At 41.3% G+C, this 19,984-nt stretch overlaps 1 protein-coding gene across 3 annotated transcripts in view; it reads right to left on the reverse strand.

Annotated features, from left to right (window-relative positions):
- The window catches only part of ZNF512 (zinc finger protein 512), a 20,945-nt gene continuing 961 nt past the window's right edge, over window positions 1-19,984 (reverse strand). Inside the window, exons 2-14 of one of the 3 annotated variants that reach the window (XM_085316718.1) lie at window positions 17,534-17,592; window positions 15,306-15,514; window positions 14,323-14,415; window positions 11,964-12,050; window positions 10,571-10,695; window positions 10,114-10,200; window positions 7,518-7,616; window positions 5,844-6,011; window positions 5,005-5,199; window positions 4,262-4,363; window positions 2,925-2,987; window positions 2,328-2,426; window positions 1-1,852 (exon numbers count right to left, since the gene is read on the reverse strand). In XM_085316718.1, the coding sequence (XP_085172844.1) occupies window positions 1,553-1,852; window positions 2,328-2,426; window positions 2,925-2,987; window positions 4,262-4,363; window positions 5,005-5,199; window positions 5,844-6,011; window positions 7,518-7,616; window positions 10,114-10,200; window positions 10,571-10,695; window positions 11,964-12,050; window positions 14,323-14,415; window positions 15,306-15,514; window positions 17,534-17,592 (1,686 nt within the window). In that variant the 3' untranslated portion in view covers window positions 1-1,552. Of the gene's footprint in view, window positions 1,853-2,327; window positions 2,427-2,924; window positions 2,988-4,261; window positions 4,364-5,004; window positions 5,200-5,843; window positions 6,012-7,517; window positions 7,617-10,113; window positions 10,201-10,570; window positions 10,696-11,963; window positions 12,051-14,322; window positions 14,416-14,549; window positions 14,603-15,305; window positions 15,515-17,533; window positions 17,593-19,984 lie in introns of those variants that run through there. The other 2 variants (XM_085316719.1, XM_085316720.1) reach the window with 2 other exon arrangements.

Here is a 19,984-nt window from a genome sequence, read left to right on the forward strand (position 1 = left end):
TGAAATCCACAAAGAAAAATCTTCTTTAATACTTGGGTTTATGTTGTTGCCCATCTATTGGGTAGGAAGGTAGTAAACATGCATGGTCGAAGTACAGCTGTGTGAGGAGAAATGGGGTAAGAGAACTGAACAGCACCAGTGGGCATGCACAACAGTCTAGCTGGGGTATGCTGTGCAAGTATGGTTGGTGCCAGGAACCACATACCAAATGGACAAGAAACCACATTCTCACACTGCTGATGCTTTATTTTGCCTTATTCTGATCTTGCCCCTCTTGCTGCAGGCCTTATACTCTGCATGGAATCCAAATATTTGTACTGTTAGCGTAGCACTGCAACCATGGCGATGATCGGTCCCAACGGCAACAAAACTACTGCATTTAGATCACAATGGAGCACCACATGCTGTCTCATTGTCATACAGGTGTTAATCCACATGAGATGCAGACAACGGTCAGCTGTAGTTTGCTTTGCCTTTTTTTGTATAGAAGCAGCAGCTCTTGAGAACACTTTGGCAGCTGTACAGCACTTCCACTGTCAAGGCCAATGTGATTATGCTGGTAAAAACACATACACATAAATCTGTTCACCACGCACCACATGGGCTTTCCTGTGAATCTCACCACTGGTAGCTTTACCAGGTGAGTCTGAAACAGCACAAGCTGCCTTTCGAAGACCAATACAGACCATCTCATTGTATTAGTTCCTGGGAATCTCTGAAAGGCTAGCGAATCTCTAACAAAAGGCTGGATAGTCCTTATTCCCCATGGGACTGGAAGACTCTCTACATACATTCAATGGCCAGTGCTACAGAAGACAGATGCCAGAGGAAACATCAGGTTTCTGACAAGGGTAATAACGATGTCCTATCACTCCTGAGCAGACCAGAGATCATATCCTACTGGCTGGTGCTGAGCCTGGTCACCCGAATATGAAGTACAGGCAGTGTCTTGTGCAACATTCTGGAGCGCATGCCAAGAAGGTATAAGCTCTTCTGTGGCACCCTTGCCAATAACAGACAGGACTGAGTTACAGGGCAAGCTAAAGCCTTTGCATACTGCACAACGATGCTCAGTTTGTGAGCATATTGTGCAAGAAAGAGGATTTCTCCCTCAAAGAGATCTAAACACAGTGCTAATCAGCCTCTTATATACAGAGAACTGTCACAACAAAGAACCCCGCTCTCACCCATCAGAGGAAGATGACAAAGCAGAGACAGCTGCTACACTGCAAATTACTAAACAAGCAACTAATGTGACCCAAACTGAGACTGTAATTAGGGCACGAGCTACACTGGCTACATACACTGCTAGTGCCACCATCCAAGGGAACTACACCAGGAGAGGCAGTTTCTGTACCACAGCTTTGGTTTGCAGTCTCTCACAAATGACCAGACGCAACAGTTCCAAAATTAAGGTTACGGAAGTCATGAGTGGAATCACAGTCCCAAAGACATTCAGTTGCTTATGTTAGTACTGTAGGTTGTGAGCCTGACAGAAGCGGGGCTTGTAACTGAAATGCTTTGGGATTACTCCTCCTTTTTCTCCGGGGATTTACTTTCGGCCTCGTTTGCGGCAGGTTTTTGGAAATTCTGCTCTCTGTGCAACTTGAGGCTCTCCCTCTTCACTGCTCTCACTCTCATTCACCCGCTGTAGGTGACTCCTCTTACTCTTCCTTATTCTTTCAACTCCAACACCAGGGAGTTTCCTTGCTGACAGGGACCCAGTTTTCTTCTTTCTACCTCGTGTCAAAGTACGTTTCTTCCGTTGTTTCCTCTGCTCTTCTTCCCTTTGGCGGATTTTCATTAGCTTCTCAAAGCTTTTGGTGGTTGTTGTGTTCACATCAAACCAGTCCTGAAGGGTTTAGAAGGCAATAGGTTGGTACTGACAGTGGAAATACCATACCAAGTCTATCAGGGCTCATCAGAGCAGCCCGTGGGACAAGAGTTTGTTGAAATGTTGGATCTGGAAAAGTAGCTGACTAACAAAGCTCTGTTCTTTAAAGTCACATATCAGGTGTCACTTTGTTCCAGAGGAATCAAATTTGATTTAGTGATTGGCTAGCTAATGGCATGGGAAGYGCTGAAAAGCTGAACTGAACAGCAGCAGCTTGGGACAAGACATGTGACATGATACAGCACTTGCTTCCCAAACAAATGCGTAAGAACAGCTGTATTTAAGCACATCAAAGGCCATTCTAGCCCAGGACCCTCTTTCCCACAGTGAGCAAGGAAAGAATACAAGGCAAGCATCTAGCATTTCCTTCCCAAAACACCCTTCCCATCGCCAACAATCTAGGATTTGGAAACTTCCATTCTGCCTGCCTTACCTCAGCATGCACAGAGTTGATGTGATACTTGACCCCACTCTCTGAAACAAATTCCTTTTCACAAAGGAGACACTTGTATTTACCAGCCACAAAGTCTCCCTGGCGTGAAAACAAAACGAAAAAAAAGAAAAAAAAAATCACCTATTACTGCCTAGAAGGCTGATGCACCTATACATTATACTTCAATCTTGGACAGATATAACCCATCATTGAGAAGCAGAATGTCTTATTCATTCCAGACTGAATGCTGTAGCAACAGAAGCACTGACATTACCAAAAAATTATACCCACAAAGGATAGAATCACCCTGCAAGATATTGCAAGGTCTCTAGGACTGTACTTGGAAAAAGTGCTTTTGTAGCTGTGAATCTACAGGCAGGACTGCAACTTCAATAAAATATATGACACAAAGATGTTCCCTCCTTGCCTCAAAAGGTGCTTGCAATAGCAGCCCCATTAGCACACTGGGAAGCACACAAATTGGGAAGAACTCAGACTAGGGAGATGGCAGGACAACAGCTTAAAAAGGAGATATCCAAGGGACAGGGCAGCCAGTCTATAGGTACAAAAGAAAGTAAGTACAAAAATGCTACCAACCAACGTGCACGTGCCGAGGTGAGATTTGAGTCCTGAGACACTGCCGTATACAGATTCACAACCCTGAAACAGGAGAAAAATGCATGTGTCAGCAAAACTCTGGTAAGGAATCTCTTCTTCCTGCACAAGAAAGTCTTATCCTCTGGAACACTCTTCCCAAAGACTTAAGAGGGGTAGAGGAAGTGAGATACCAAGTCCTACAAAGCCAAAAGGCTTGTAGTAAAAAGACCACTACAAGGCAGTTAAGATTTCAGTAAATTAAATATTTCCAGTTTCTGGGCACATGTGTAGAAATAATAAAGAGATCCCCATCACACAGACACACTCACCCTCTATTAAAAGCCTGAGTAATATGATAAAATTTGCATTCTGTCCTAAAGGACAACAAACATTCATTCAAAACAAAGCACAGTGGCAAGTACAAGACACTACGACCTCTCTTGCCCTGCTCATGAATCTCCTGGCACAGAGTGAAGTACTGCATCAGACAGCAATGGTCCCTGTTAAATTCTGCAAAAAGGGCAGCTTTAAGGGCCTACCCCATGTGGAGCTTTAAGCATCAGTCTCTGGATACTAGATCATACTCCTGGAAATAACACAACCCTGAAAAATGGTGACAGAGTGCCGGGGGCTGGGGTCTTACCTCTGCACCAAGCCCAGACAAAAGCCACTACTGACCCTCAGGCCTCCAGCAGTGTAAGTCAGTCTTATGACCAAAGAGTGAAAGAAGAGGGTGCTTGCACTCCGGCAGGGAGGTACCAACAGTTTCCACCAAAGGGGCCAATTCTTCATAGTGGATCTGACTTGTTACAGCAGTGTGGGATTGTAAGAAACTACTCATGCACACATAAGCATTCCCAGATCAGGACAACACAGTGCCATGCATAAATCTGTTTTGAGGCCCATTTTCAGCCTTCAGAAACAGACTGTGCTGTGCCAGACAAAACAGTCCCTCAAACCTCAGATTTCCCTCTCTTTCTCCCTTCCTCTATAATTAGATTTAGTGCACCCGTTAGACTCTACTGCAGGGGCCTGTAATTTTTTCACTGCTAAGTCAAACCTTCACCCACATCAGCTTCTAGCTGGATGTGAAGCTGTATCAATCTGACACCAACTTGCTAGCCCTGAAGTGGGCAGATACCTCCCCAGAGGGATCATCCCTAGGGCAGCAGTCCAAACAGAGTCTTGGTTATATTAAGTGACTACACTGAGAAGGAGCAGAATTTCTCTCCTCCAGACAGAGAGACAAACTGCAGTTTCAAGGCTGTTTAAAGTTGTTGGCTCACACACACCTGAAATCTGTCCCCTCTGAGGTTTCAGAAAGACTTAAGGGTTACCTGGTTTGGACAGTGAACTCTTCGGTACATCTTTATCTCTGTTTTCCATTTGCACAGCACATCTTGACTAAATGTAGGCAGTCCAGGACGAGTATATTTCAGCTGAGACAAAGAGATGGAATAAAAAGGTAGAAGAAATGCTAGCTACTCATAGCATCAAGTAGGTCAAGTAGGTATCTCTCTCTCTCTCAGGCTGTGAAACTGAAGTGCTATTTCTCCTCCTACCCTAATAGCCAAACGCTCAATAAATAACCTTCTCCTGTCTCACTGACTCTCTACAAACATGGCTGAATCTGGAAATTCCCTACAATCTCAGAATCTAAAACCTCCCACAACTTCGACTATAATTCCTCCAAATGTATTCATCCCATCGAAGTCATAATAGGAAATACTACTGCTTCATGGCAGTGACCTCAGTCTATGACTTCTGAGCAACATATTGCCTATAACTGCCTTCATTGCTTGTGCCCACTGAAAAATACTGCTACCACAGCAATAGTACTTTAAATTCTTTATAGCCTACCTTGCTAAGATACTAATAACCATGGCAATTGCTACTTTAGCAATACTATAGTCTAAGATGACAGAGAACACAAAATCTTATGCCCTCCACAAGACATTACTTCCTCCATATTGATTTCCATGGGCCATTACATATTGGTAAAACCGGGTAGATGCCAGTGTAAGACTCCTCTGCTGTGCAGAAGATTCAAACTTTACACAGAATCCTTAAGGTCGTGCACCTTTCTATCATCTGGAATCAAGTCCTGCAGCACTTTCCTCTTGGGCCATTCTTTGGCCAGCTCTTCTCCAGCTAACTCATGGAGATAGTAGATTGCCACCTTTGCAGATCTCCTCTGAACTCTGCCTGTGTTACTTGGCTCCCGTTTTATTTCCTTCAAGCTCTCTGTTTTTCTCTCTTCATGGAAGAAAGTAACCTGCAAGGAGAAGCCAGAAAAGGTGAGCGTCCCTCACCAGTTCCTACTTCAGCTACTCTAAATACTGTGGATACTCATTCAAATGCCTGCCAGAAATACAGTTCCAGTTGTGGTTCACTGTCACAGACATGAGATGTCAGTGTTTCCTTCCAGCAAGACCGTGTATTTTACCAAAATCTGTTCATGGACACAGAAGTAAGGTTCTAACAGAGAGCTTTATGCAGCCATTGGCCTTGAAAGGATACCACATCTCTGTAAATTCCTCATGAAAAAGGACTGTTCTGCTCCAGTGTTTGGTCTTTTCAGATCAACAAAATCGTAATAGGAAGTTCTCACAAGTTAAACATGGTATCATCGTTCTTCTACAGAGCAGAAGTTAGGCTGGGGAAAGGTTTACTGCTACCACAGAGAATTACTGTTAAAAACTTCATCCTACTGACAGAACAGGAACAGCAGCTGTCAGAAGGAAAGGGACAAGGACAGAGTACTCCAGAGAGGCAGAAAACGCAGAGGTTTGCTATCTCTTAATATTCATCCCAGTAGAGGACAGAAACCTATGTGGGTCTTAAGTCAGAATGGTCTGAAGTATATGAGGGTGTAATCACTATCACACCATCCTGGTAACTACGGCAATTGGTACTTACCGGCCCATGCTTAGATCGGAGATGGTAGACAAGTCCTGCCTTTGATTTGTATGCTTTTCCACAGTGATGGCATTTCATAGACATTTTCTCCAGTTCAGAAGCAGCCTTCCCACACTTTTTAGCATGATATAGGTATCCCATTATGCTGGTGAAGCTGCCTGTGCAGCCCTGTCAATGCAAAAGAAAAATCCATGGAGCAAATTCTCTCCCAGTGATTACAAGACCACTGTGTACAGAATCAACAATTTGCTGATCAAAGTACTATCATTTTTTTGCCAGACCAGAGACAATCAGGAAATAAACTTTTATGTTTGCCTATTCAAGTAGAAAACACTTGGGAAAGATTCGGCTGAAGCTGGAAGAAATTACTTCTTACAATTTCTTTGGAAGTAGTGGGGAACACAGAAAAGGCTCTTATACATGGTTGGCTGGTTGAACTGTCCTCGAGTCAGCAGTACTAGAGGGACTGTTAAATAAAACTTCCAGATATTCCTAGGATATGATCTATGTCTCAATCCATAGAAGAGTACAACAAGAACTCCAGTGCTTTCCTGTGTAGATGTAGTAGGAAATTTCTTAGCCCTGAATCCAGTGATGAATTTGAGCCTGGGCTTGGGAACAGGACAAATCAAGATGCATTAGCAATTTTTTTATATATATTCTTAGATGCACTCATATATTCTGTGCTCCATCCCTTTCTCTAGCTCTAGTCAATCTTAGTATTTTCAAAAACCGAAGGCAAACTCTTGGAGTTAATTATGTACAAAAACAACTGCCCTCACAATCAATTAAGTCCAGAAGCACACATTAATAAAATACATTTGATGCATGCAAACAACAATCTAGTCTCCTCTCCATCCCCCTTGAAGACACCAACGCATCAAATACTCAAGGATATTTTACCACAAACTGAATTCTCTATCTTCTGGTTAATTATAGTGTTCTTCATACATGTATGACACTGCACGTTAAAATAATGGAGAGTGCTTGGCATCCCATATCTTATTTGGAAGACTATTTCAGAATTTCATTCCTCATGGGTGGTTAAAGAGTTTCTTTTGATTTAACAATCTGAATATATTCATTAACAGTTTATAATACTGTCAAAAGGTAAAATGTTTATCCCTTTACTTCTTCCTTGACATCTTCCACTGAATGTATTTAAAAGTCACATCCTTGCTCAATCTGCATTTACATATCTAGTCTACACAAGCCTTTTTTTTAAAAAAAAAATTAATCAAAAAGAAAAACTCTGTTTTAATCACTCTAGATTCCCCCTTTAGGATCAGAAGGAGGATTTGACAGTCACAGAAGCTGATCTTCTTCCTATTATAAGCAAGAGAATGTCACACATCAAGTCATGCAGGAAGCCCTAAAACTTCTAGTCAAGCTAGTGTTCACCAGACTTCCACATTGTTTAGTCAAGAGGTTATAACCAAGTCTCAGTCACTTCGACAATTCATTTTCTACGCTCAGTGCTTCACGTTTGCTTAGAGGAAATTTGCCAGGCTTCCTGCTGCTTTCCTGGTAACACAGCATCCCTACGAATTCCCTCAAGGGACTCCTGTGTCTTCAAAGCATAGCTATGGTCTTGAAACAAATCCAGTTTTCACCAGCAAAGCCACAGGAAGTCATACAGCACTTTATACTCACGCAGTGCCTGCCACAGCTTACCTCCCTTGTACACTTCAGTTTTCCCATACGCTTCAAAACCTTCCGAAGGCGGTCTCGCTCACGCTGCTCATCTAATTCTCCACCCTCCTTCACAACTGGCTAAAGAAGGTCAGAGAGAAGAAACAGAAACAAAGGAGGTTTAGCAGTTCTTCTCACAGTGAATTCACTATTCAACACATCACAGAATTAAATGTTCAAAACTAACTAAATATCTAACACTTATGACTACAGAAATGTATGTAATACAAACATAGAATCATAGAATCAGTAAGGTTGGAAGGGACTTCTGGAGATCATCTAGGCCAACCTCCCTGCACAGCAGGGTCACCTAGAGCATCGTAGACAGGTTGCATCCAGGCGGGCCTTGAAGATCTCCAGAGGAGGAGACTCCACAACCTCTCTGGGCAACCTCTTCCAGTGCTCTGTCACTCTCGCGTTCAGGCAGAACTTCCTGTGCTTCAATTTCTGCCCATTGCCTCTTGTCCTGTCACATGGGACAACTGAAAAGAGCTAGCTTGTCCCCATCCCCCTGACACCCTCCCTTCACGTACTTGTACACATTGATAAGATCCCCCCTCAGTCTTCTCTTCCCCAGGCTAAACAGGCCCAGCTCTCACAGCTGTTCCTCATAGGGCAGATGCTCCAGACCTCTGATCATCTTTGTAGCCCTACACTGGACTCTCTCCAGTAGCTCCATGTCTCTCTTGGACTGGGGAGCCCAAAACTGGATGCAGGACTCGAGATGAGGCCTCCCCAGGGCTGAGGAGAGGGGCAGGATCACCTGCCTCGACCTGCTGGCAACAGTCTTCCTAATGCACCCAGCAGACCATTGGTCTTCTTGGCCACAAGGGCACATTGCTGGCTCATGGTCAACTTGTCATCCACCAGCACTCCCAGGTCCTCCTCTGCAGAGCTGCTCTCCAGAAGGTCAGCCCCCAGCTTGTACTGGTGCCTAGGGTTAATTTTCCCTAGGTGCAGGAATCTGCACCTTGTTGAATCTCATGAGGTTCCTCTCCGCCCAGCTCTCCAGCCTGTCCAGGTCTCTCTGAATGGCAGCACAGCCCTCAGGGGTGTCAGCCGCTCCTCCCAGCTTGGTAGCATCTGCAAACTTGCTGAGGAGGCACTCTGACCTCTCATCCAGGTCATGGATGAAGAAGTTGAACAGGATGGGACCCAGTCCTGAGCCCTGGGGGACACCACTAGCCACAGGCCTCCAACTAGACTCCACGCCACTGATGACGACCCTCTGAGCTCTGCCTTTCAGCCAGTTCTCAATCCACCTCACTGTCCACTCATCTAACCCACACTTGCTGAACTTCTCTAGGAGGATGTTATGGGAGAGTGTGTCCAAAGCCTTGCTGAAGTCAAGGTACACAACGTCCACTGCTCTCCCCTCATCTACCCAGCCAGTCATTCCATCATAGAAGGCTATCAGATTGGTTAAGCAGGATTTCCCCTTGGTGAATCCATGCTGACTACTCCCGATCACCTTCTTCTCCTCCACATGTCTGGAGATGACATCCAGAATGAGCTGTTCCATCACCTTTCCAGGGATGGAGGTGAGGCTGACTGGCCTATAGTTCCCTGGGTCCTCCTTCTTGCCCTTCTTGAAGACTGGAGTGACACTGGCTTTCTTCCAGTCCTCAGGCACCTCTCCAGTTCTCTAGGACCTTTCAAAGATGATGGAGAGTGGCTTGGCAACAACATCCGCCAGCTCCCTCAGTACCCGTGGGTGCATCCCATCACATATCTTTTAACATTTACTGGTCCTATCATTTCTATTTATCCTAATTAAAGCTAAGAAGTTAAGCTGACTAACTGCCTGTAAGAATTATTCCGGTATGTTAAACTACAGTTCAAAATCTTCTCTCTCTCTCTGATGGCTGTTGTGTATGATTTCCTATGTTATCTTACACTAAATATTATTCCATCTAAACTGACTAAGAAAATTTGGAATTGAACTACAGACCTATTTCTCAGGGTAAGAACATGCTTCCATTTATTTATTTTTGCTAGTACATCGGTAGCTTCTGAAATCACAGGTACTACCTAAAATAACAGTAGAGAATTTTCTAAATCTTACCTTAACTTCTGAATGACCTTTCCAAAAGTTCTAATTCTTCATAACTAGAATAGGAGACACCGTCTTCTTTGAAGTAACAGCAAAGAGGAAAAGTAGATTTTGTATCTTTACAATAAATAGCTGAGAAGTAAACTACTGCTTTTTTTACTTTTGAAGTATAACGAATTAAAAACTAGTCTGCCCTGAGTATAGCAAAACGCCAACTTTCTGGCAAAGGTCTGAAAAGTTCACTCTAATATCATTTCTTCTGATTGTTCTATGTCTTTTTTGTGTGACATATTGCCAACCTGAACAGAAATTCAGCCCCTCTAAGACACTGCATGTCTACCATCTTGGATAACATATTACCACTTTTCCAAGTGTCCAGTCTTGCAAGAAAAATAACAGGTACACAAGACTTGAACAGCCACAACATTTGAAAAAACACACCATACTGAGTTTCTGCGTGCATCAAGGAAAGAATAAAAGATTCTCTTGCCTCTAAGACTTCTAGACGCACAGTAGTTGGGTTACCTGATTGTTATGGTCTGCCATGACATGGTATTTCATCCCTCCCAAAGACTTCAGCTGCTTCCCGCAGTGATGACAAGTGAACATTTCCTACAAATAAACAAGGATATGGGGTGCGTATCTGCAAACCAACCAAAACACTGAGAGACTTTTGGGGGGAAAATGACAGGTGAGCAGAACATCTTACGTGGGCCTGATAAGAACAGAACAGATTCTATGGAGTCAAAACTTCAGGGAAAGAAGGAAATCCCTACATCTTTGTTCATTATCCAAAGCCTGCAGCAATAGCTTGAGCAAGAAACACCAACTGCAGCCCCTTAAATAGGTAGAAAGGACTATTGTTTAGAGAGATGATGAGTATTAAACTAATTTTAACTGCACTGCAAAACAATGTATAGGCTTTTCTATCACAAAGCTGGAAAAGATTAAAGAAAACAGTGCTCATCTTTCTTATTCTCACCTGCCTGCAATTTGCCATATGTTTCTTCAGTCCCTCTACAGTCTTTCTCACAACAGCCCTGCATGTTGGACAGGTAACTCGGCCTTTGTCCCGAATTTCCAAAGACCACTGTTCTTCCATACTACCTGTCAAAACAGAGGATTTGGAATAGAACTGCAAACACAAAATATTATTTTTCTTTTTCAATTTGCCCACGGAATTCTAAAAGAAAACTGGTCATGTGCTACCAAACTCCTGCCTAGCTGCATATCAACAATTTTATCCTGTTGGCAGCTTACATGTCATGTGACAAGGCTTACATCACTCCTTTGGGGAAACTATTCGTTTAAAAACCTCTTATTACTACTATCCCCTTGTGAGGGGAGCTCTTCTATATGTACAGCAGAGATTTTCTGTTTGTTCATTTTCATTATATAACAACTTTAGCATGTAGGATAAACTATTCTTTAAGCAAAGAAGCTTTTCACGAAAGTAGTCACCAAATAGTTTCAGGACAAAGTCCACAATCCAATTCTACTAACCAAATCTTTAGAACTTCATTGATGTTGAACAGTGGTTTTGGCACTGCAGGTGAACAGAACTGTACCAACAGGCCAAGCTGCTCAAGAGCCAGGGAGAACTACCCTATCAGGCATGGTTTCCAGTTCCTGGCCCCTTTATGAAACAGTGAGGAGAGGTTTTAGCCGCAAGGATTATAAACTCTTGAAACTCCTTCTTCTCAGAAAAAGCAGCTTAACAGCCAGCTGCTTGAATTCTTACAATAAAAATATCTAAAGGCTTTTCTCTTTGCCAGGTAATAACAGGCAGGGGTTGTTCCTTCTCAGGCTGTTGAGGAAAAGTCAGTGAATTGAACAGCGCTTGGGAGAAAGCTTGAGTAGTTAGTGAGTGCTGTGAGTTATGTATATCAAGTCATTCCACTTGCAGATTCAAGGCTGATATTACATTTCCTACGCGGGACTGCTTGAGTCTCTGGCTAGTAGGTTACCAGAAGAGTTGATTTGGCAGCAGAATCTACACTGTTATTTCTGGAAATATATTCTGTTGAGTAAAGAAATACACTTTTTTTCCTTTTTTAAGAGCTTTAGACTGAAACTGTTTCAGTAAGCTTTTGTTCCATTCAAATGTGATTCCCCCCTCACAGTCCCATTACTGCAGTGATTTTAGGGCAAAAACATGTGGAACTATACTACTAGGCAGTATCTAGTCCCTCCAATATTGTTCTGCAATACTGACACAGCACCCAAAGAACAGCACCCATCTCTTCCCTAACAATAGTAAAGTGAACAAGAAAATGGAAACATAGATGCACAGCCATTGCTCAGACTTAACTTTCAGAATTGCTTTTCTCTCTTACCTACTTCATAAACAATTCTGAACAACTGTTCCTTCTTACCTGTGCTATAAGTTTGTGGTTCTTTCTGAACACAGTGACTCCTTGTTTTTGGCTTTTGTTGTGCTCCAGCTTGCTGTTTTTTTCCTGCTGTAACATAAACAAGAAAGACCATGAGACTTAATTCTGCAAGCCTTTTACAAAAGCAAAGAGCTTGTCTAGGAGGCCGCTATTCAGTTTATCTCAGGGGTGGGGGGTCAGCAGGGAGCCACTTTCTCAGAGTTGTTCAAAGTTTTCTTTTAGTAATTTAAAAGTTACATTTCCTCCTCTTTCAAAATTGATAGCTTTATTTAACTAAGAAAAGGAGAAAAGGTTACAGTCAGAATTAGTTTGACACCTCCTGGCTGTTAGTAAAATACATGTATTCATCTGTAACAACTTGCATAATTTCCAGCAAACTCTCCTCTGCAGATTATTTTGAAATTGACAAACCCAGTATGCACAGATTACTTAGTTATGCAAGTCACGGGCATTTTTAATACTTCTTCAGTCAAGGTCTCAGCAAAGCCCAGAATGAAGGCTACATAATATATTCCCATTCTTATTTTCAGTTGTAATTTATTTTTTCTAGGACTGATAGACAGTAACAAGCTCAAACCTAGATGGAAGGCAATTTTAGCTCAGTTGGTTAGAGCGTGGTGCTGCTAATGCCAAGGTTGTGGGTTCAATCCCCATACAGGCTATGCTGAGGGTTGGACTAGACGATCTCCTGAGGTCCCTTCCAACCTTACCATTCTATGATTCTATTTAGGATCCAAGAGATATCTTTTTTTTCCCATAAAAATCCATCCAGATTTCCCCAACGTATAAAAAAAGGAAAAAAAAAAGATGATAAAATTAAGTTCTATTAATTACAAAAAAAACCTCTCACATCAAAGTGCTAAATACTTATTTTCAACTCAATGAGAATTCTAACTTCTTATTCCAAGATCTTATTCTACTTCCTTTAACGAACATAGCAACAGAATACCACAAGCAACACATGCCAAACAGATTTTGCCCTAATGCCACTGAAGATTGGCTTTGGTATAGGCTAGGAGCTAGGATGCCATGAATTCCTGCCCTATCTTTCACAGTAATTCACAACAATATTTCCTAAATAAGCCTCTGCTACAGTGTCTCCTAATGACTGCTTTTTAGGGGAAAATCTTCCAACCTTCTAACTCTGTTGAAAGTCCCATCCAGGTGTTTGTAATCAGTATGGTACACAACGCTCTCTTCACACTGAAACAAAGACACTGTTTGCTGTATGACTAAACCAATCTAATGGTCTGTTGACCATAAAATGGACTGTCCTATTCCCCTACTCAGTCTTTTTTCTTTAGGGTAAGCAACTCTAACTCTTTCAGTCTTTTCTCATGAGTGATGCTTTTTGTTCTCTTCTGCATTCTCTTTAGTTTGTTCACATTTTTCCTGAATTGCACTGTCCACTACTGGAAACAGTACTCCAAGCAAGGTCCTACAGTAGAGCAAAATTATTTCACACATCTTGAAGTCTACATTCCTTTTCCAATACCTCAACATAATGTCTTTTTTTCAAAAAAACATGATAATATTTATCCCATCCAGCTTGTGATCCTAAGTCTCTAATCCTTTTCTGAAGAACTGATACCTAGCAGATCGTTCTTTGTCTCTCAGTTGTGCAAATATTTCTTCCTAACTATAGCATCTTTCATCTTACACTCTATATTTCATCCTGTCTTTTACACTGTTTATGTAATGTGAAGACCACTTTGAAGTTTATCTTTTTTCCAACGTACTTGCCATCTCTCTCAACTTTGTGCTGTCTACATACTTCCTGTTTTGTCCTTTTGACTGGGACAAATACAATGATTAGACTTGAATCCAAGATAGACTATGGAACTTCATTCTATACTTTTTTCTATTTTAGCAGCTAACCACTGATTTAATACACTTATCCAACGAAAGACCTAAGATAGCAACCATTTCTCCCTCTTCAATTTTATGGTAAAAGGAAATTAGGCTGGTTGGGTGTGATTTGTTCTTAACAAACCCACATTGCTGTTATCATCTCCTCATCAATCTCCAGATGCTTACAAGTAGTTTGCCTGACAATTTGGTCCAATACTTTGGTGGAAACGGAAATGAAGCTGTCTAGCCTATACTTCCCCTACACTCCATTTTTCCTCTCTGTTAAAAAATAGGCTTGGACTTCAAAAGAGACTAAAACTAGAACAATCACCTCTCACTGTAAAATAGAAGGCAGGCAGCAGTATCATATAGCAAGATTCACAGAATCAGAAATAGAGGTGGGGAGACAGCAGAGAATAGTATTTGGGCAGAAAAGGAGTCAAAAGTACCTGGAGGCTTGTAACTAGAAATTATAAGTTATTTGTATTACCAGAAATCTTTTGCTTCTTCTTGGGGGAGTCTTTAAGAGCTTCATCTTCGCCTTGGTCAGATTTTCTCTTGCTTTTCAATAGTACTTCTCCTGCTAACAAGTAAAAATGGAAATACTTAGTCTGGACAACAGTTTTGTGTCTGTCTGCTGTCTCAGTTTCTTTTCATATTCATTACTTCTAAAGAAAAAAGTTGCTTTTTGTGCATCACCAGTGAGACAGACATTACCTTCTGAGTCAATAACTCTGAGGTACGCCATGTTCTTCAGAGGAAAAAATCCATAGCCTGCACTCCCCCAACACAGAAGACATGGAATAAACAGTGCCGTAGCATGATTTGGGAAAATAGTAAGAGAGCGAGGAAGGAATACAGCTCCAGGAGATGAAGAAAGAGCAATAGGAAAGACTGATGTTTTGGCTCTGAGTCACATGAAAAGTTTGGAAAACAGCTCCTAGACCACAAAATCTGTCTCTTACATTGCTGTAGCAAAGCAGGGACATTCAATCTTGACCCCTCAAACCACTCCAAATCAGAAAATCATGAGAAAATTAAAAAATTAAAAAACATCCACAAAAAAAATTAATAGCTAGAAAAGCTGTGTACAATCCAGAGCACTGCTGGATGGTCCACTTTTGTACATTCTCAGTGTTGCTTTGCTGTGTTCTTAAAGCTGCCAAAGCATTTTCCTGAAACAGTGGGCAAAACCTTCAGACATACTTCTTTTATAGATGAAGCTGAGTTCAGTCATTAAAATCATTAATCATTAATCATAAATCATAGTCAAGTCACTCATAACACTATGCAGGTTATGCAGACCTACTCTCACCAGGCAGAGAATTTTACCTAAGTTTCTCTCTCACAATACACAAAGAGCATTACCAAGCTTGGAATTTGAGGTTGAACTTTAGCAGGTCTTTCAGAAGTTATCCAATCTCTCATAAAAGAATCAGAGAGAAAAACAGAAGAGCCAAGAGTGATGAGTACCTCTTTTTCCTGAAGTTTTGTTAATGCTGTTTTTTATTCCTCTCATTTCCAACCAGTAAGCAGGCCTGTGAATTGTCCGCTTGCTTCTCAACTCTGTACTCCCATTCACTCGACTCTTGGATGAGGCAGAAGAAACGTTGCTGGCTGTCTCATCACAGTTACTGTTCAGTCCTAGGACAGTAGTTTCCAGCTTCTCAAATTGCTTAGATCTGGAAAACATCAACTCGAAATCATATATCTGTATCTGTATGTATGTATGTATACATACAAAACCATAATGAATTGACAGGCAACATCTCTTTCATCTTCCCAAGCCACTCTTAAAAATTCACCTCAAGTTCATTAAATCTCTTGAGGTTTGTGAACAGAGATGTGCCAGCAGCATAAAACATCCTAAATATTATTTTTCAATACCCCTTTTAGAGATTGGCATTAGAGAGCTACTCAAAAGCAGCAGAAAAAAATTCACCCTACCTCAACCCTTCCACAGCAAGGAGTAGGTGCAAGTTCATCTCAGTTTAAAAATAAACATTCATCCTTAAGCTGTCAGTGTGGAAGATAAGGACTCTTCTTCCAACATTTTCCTTCTCATAAAGTGTATAAGCCCCTTCAGTAAGTATTCCCAGAGTGAGAGCTGACACTACACGGTTAAAGACTCAATACTAGTAAGAACTTTAACCAACAAGGCTTTCAACAATAAAGACAGCCTTATGACATATCCTGCAAACCATGCTATATTAAAACTAATTTAGAACATGAAGGCAGCAACACTGGTTTTATCTCTAGAAACCAAATGAAACTTTCCTTCACTCTTCTCAAATACTTCTCACAACCCTGAAATGCCCAGACATTTACACTAATATATATGACTGCAACAATTAACTCACTAAAAATGTCAAACAGAATCATAAGAGTCATAGAATCAGTAAGGTTGGAAGGGACTTCTGGAGATCATCTAGGCCAACCTCCCTGCACAGCAGGGTCACCTAGAGCATCGTAGACAGGGTTGCATCCAGGCGGGCCTTGAAGATCTCCAGAGGAGGAGACTCCACAACCTCTCTGGGCAACCTCTTCCAGTGCTCCGTCACTCTCGTCACTCTCGCAGTGAAGAAATTCCCCCTCACGTTCAGGCAGAACTTCCTGTGCTTCGACTTCTGCCCATTGCCTCTTGTCCTGTCACACGGGACAACTGAAAAGAGCTTGTCCCCGTCCCCTTGACACCCTCCCTTCACGTACTTGTACACATTGATAAGATCCCCCTTCAGTTTTCTCCTCCCCAGGCTAAACAGGCCCAGCTCTCGCAGTCGTTCCTCATAGGGCAGATGCTCCCTCTGAAGAGGGCCCACATTTTCCCTAGTCCTCCTCTTGCTGCTGATGCATTTGAAGAAGCCCTTCCTAATGTCCTTAACATTCCTTGCAAGACTCAATTCCAACTGGGCCTTAGCCTTCCTTGCAGCRTCTCTACATACTCTGACTGCATTCCTATAATTCTCCCAAGTAGTCTGTCCTCTCTCCCACATTCTGTGTACTTTCTTCTTCTATTTGAATTTGGCCAAGAGCTCCTTGTTCACCCATGCAGGTCTCCTGCCGCTTTTGCTACACTTCTTACTCATAGGGAGTAGATATTCTCTGAAAAAGTACTATTAATGTAAGAGGAGCAGAAGGAAAACAGAAACAATTATCAACATAGTCTGTTGCTACCACAATCCACAGAGGGAAACAAATAGATCTCTCGAATGACAAATGTGATGGCGATCCCCAAAATACTCTTCCCTACCCAAAGCTGTGGAGCTCATGTCTTAACACAATGGTACTGAAGTTAATAAGTTGGGGACAGACTGTATCAGGTAGGATAGCATGCACTATGTTTAAGGAGTCTAAAAGGCTGTTCAGAGGAATTCTCAAATTAAAGCCTTTCAGTTAAGACTTCTCATACTGAAAATGCATAGATATGAAACACCATTTAGTTCTTCAAGCTATAATTTCTATCTTCCTAGTGTTAAAACCCTTTAAAAAAAATGAAAGCTTATACCAGTTGAAGTGTCAGAAATGTGCTTTTCTAATGAGCCAATAAGCAAACTCAATTGAGATTCTCATCAGGCAAATCAGAACAGTTGCAGCTCTTAACACTGAAGCTATTATTTAAAAGGTCAGACATAGCTTTCCAAGAGGAATCTCTCAGTTTTTTCCTTGCCCTCAGTCAGACTTGACAAGAAATATTCACATACTTTTTGTTTCCCAGAGATCTCTTGACTTTCTGCTGTCTGTGATGTTCAGGCCTGGTATCCTAACAAAGTAGAACAATCCAGATTAGCAGTATTTTTTTTCTTCTTGCATATTTCGTTCTTCAGGTAAACAAAACAAACTGCACTTTTAAGATCTGTGTGCTATTCTCTGAAAGGGAAACTACTGTCTTCTGCAACAAGGAATTGTTTATCCCCTTCAACTCTAGCTGAATTAGAATAGGAATCAAAATAGGGACAAGGCCCTCCCCAAACCTCTCCCTGTATAAAATTCAACTGCTCCCCTTGCACTTAAGTACGATGAAAGATGCTCTGTCTCCAACTTACTCGGTGGTACCTGCTTTCTGCCTAGACTTTATCACATGATGAAAAGTATTTGAGATCCTAACCTACTAGATTTTCCATAGTACTTCTTTTTTCCTTAACGAAAGCAGTCTTGCTTTTTCCATGTCAAGAATGTTGCCTCTAGCCTCTTCTAAGTTTTCTTTTCATATTTTATCTCAATTACCTTGTCATACTTCATCGGCTGCCTGGATGTTTACTTTATCCATGTCTCAAAATCTTTCTTCCTTTTTAATAAAGGACTTTTGTCCTTTATTGCTCTCTACTTCTTATATTCTTATTAAGACACATAATATAACAGATACTGTCGACAATCCTAAATCAACATAAAGGACCTGTCTCTTGTACAGTCCTCCCAGCGTATGGAGAATCATTTATCACCTTCTTCAAATACTAAGTGATTCAATCTCACGCTTCATTGGGAAACATAATACATAGATTTTACTGACTAGAAAACAAAATCAATGCACGGCAGAAATATGACATACACAAACTATGACCTAGAAACAGAGATAAAATTCTATCACATATAAGAACAGGCTAAGGGACTGAAAATAAGGAATATGCATAAATGACCTACCTTCTTTACAGAAAGATGTAATACGCATGTCAATTGGACCCATGCTATAAAGTGTTTTAGTTATTAGAAATAAATGTTATAAATTATCTAGGGAAAACAATGAACAAAGATGTGACAGACTATGAGGAAGTCATAAAAATGTAATAACTTGTCAGGAGATGCTGAGAAATTTTAGATGTTGTAGTAAGACTAGAGAATAGGCAGCTTCAAGACAAGTGGAATTCACCACTAAAAATACATGGAAATGCACATTGGAAAGATTAACTTGAAACTGTCTTATATGTTCCTGCCTTCTTGTTTATATATGATCCTATACATAAACTATCTAAAAAGATTCGGATATCACTGTGTGCTGTTTAATTAAATCCCTGCTTATATCGTGGCAAAAAAATAATCAAACATGAAGATCAGTAAAATTAGTTTTATTGTATGTGTACACATACAGATACACATACACATGTATAAAAATACAGTCTTGCTATAAGCTAGTAGGTTACTCTTCCTAGCAACACAGTCAGTGAGAAGCCCCTAACCCCTGGTACACACCAGGGAAGAGATTCAGAAATGAGCACTGCAACAAGTACATAATTTCTTAAACTGCAATCAGGGCCTGTCAGACTCTCCTTGGGCCTCCACCCCTAGCACCTCCTCCCAAGGAGAGGTTAGGAAAATAGCTGGAGAGAAGTTAACAACTGCTTGACCAATACTTTGACAATCGCTTCTTGTCTTCTTTGGAAGAAAAGTGAATTGAATTACTTACACGCCATGAGTAGTACTAACAGCGGTGTCTAGGAAACCCTACATCAGAAATCTGGAGAAAATGCAATGTGTTGAGAAGCTGGAAAAGATTAGGCCTGTGATGTTGTAATGAGGAGGGGAAAAAAATAACACGAGACAAAGAAAAAAAAAGAATATGCATAGCCTGCCTTTATTGGCAGGCCTAATTCCCCATTGGAAGAATGTGGACTATTGACAAACATGGCACATTTTAAGATTTTTTAAATCTTGAGAATTAGCATGAAGAATTTAAGGGATAGTTAAAGATCTGCAACAAAAAGGAGGAGAGTAGAACTAAGCTGTCTTGCCTTACTTTGGAGACATAATAGCAGCAAGAACAAAGGAAACATCTAGGGAAGCTGATGTTTAAAGCTTTGCGTGGTTTGTATTTATACAGTGTACTTCCCACTCGGAAATCACAGAAGTTATTAGAAAAAGCTGAAGCAAAAAGTATGCAGGAGTGCCAAGGACTGGCTATGTAAGTATCAAATATAAGTAGCAAATAAAACTAGCACCTTACAACCTGAAAGGATGAAGGAGAGACTTCCTTCTGAGGTGTGCTATTCCTGCCTCCCTAAGGATTTGGAGAATGTTCCAGAGGCTGGAATATGGCCTTTTGCTGGGTACTGACTGCCCTATTCCGAAAAAAAATGGTGTTTAAACAAAGGACACAAGCTCCAATGGAGATCAGGAGATTGATGTGGCAGCTAATTAGACCTGCAGCCAGGGAGAAGAGG

Source organism: Rhea americana, unplaced genomic scaffold, assembly GCF_003343005.1.
Source record: "Rhea americana isolate MKP2758 unplaced genomic scaffold, rheAme1 scaffold_479, whole genome shotgun sequence".
Classification (NCBI taxonomy): Eukaryota; Metazoa; Chordata; class Aves; order Rheiformes; family Rheidae; genus Rhea; species Rhea americana.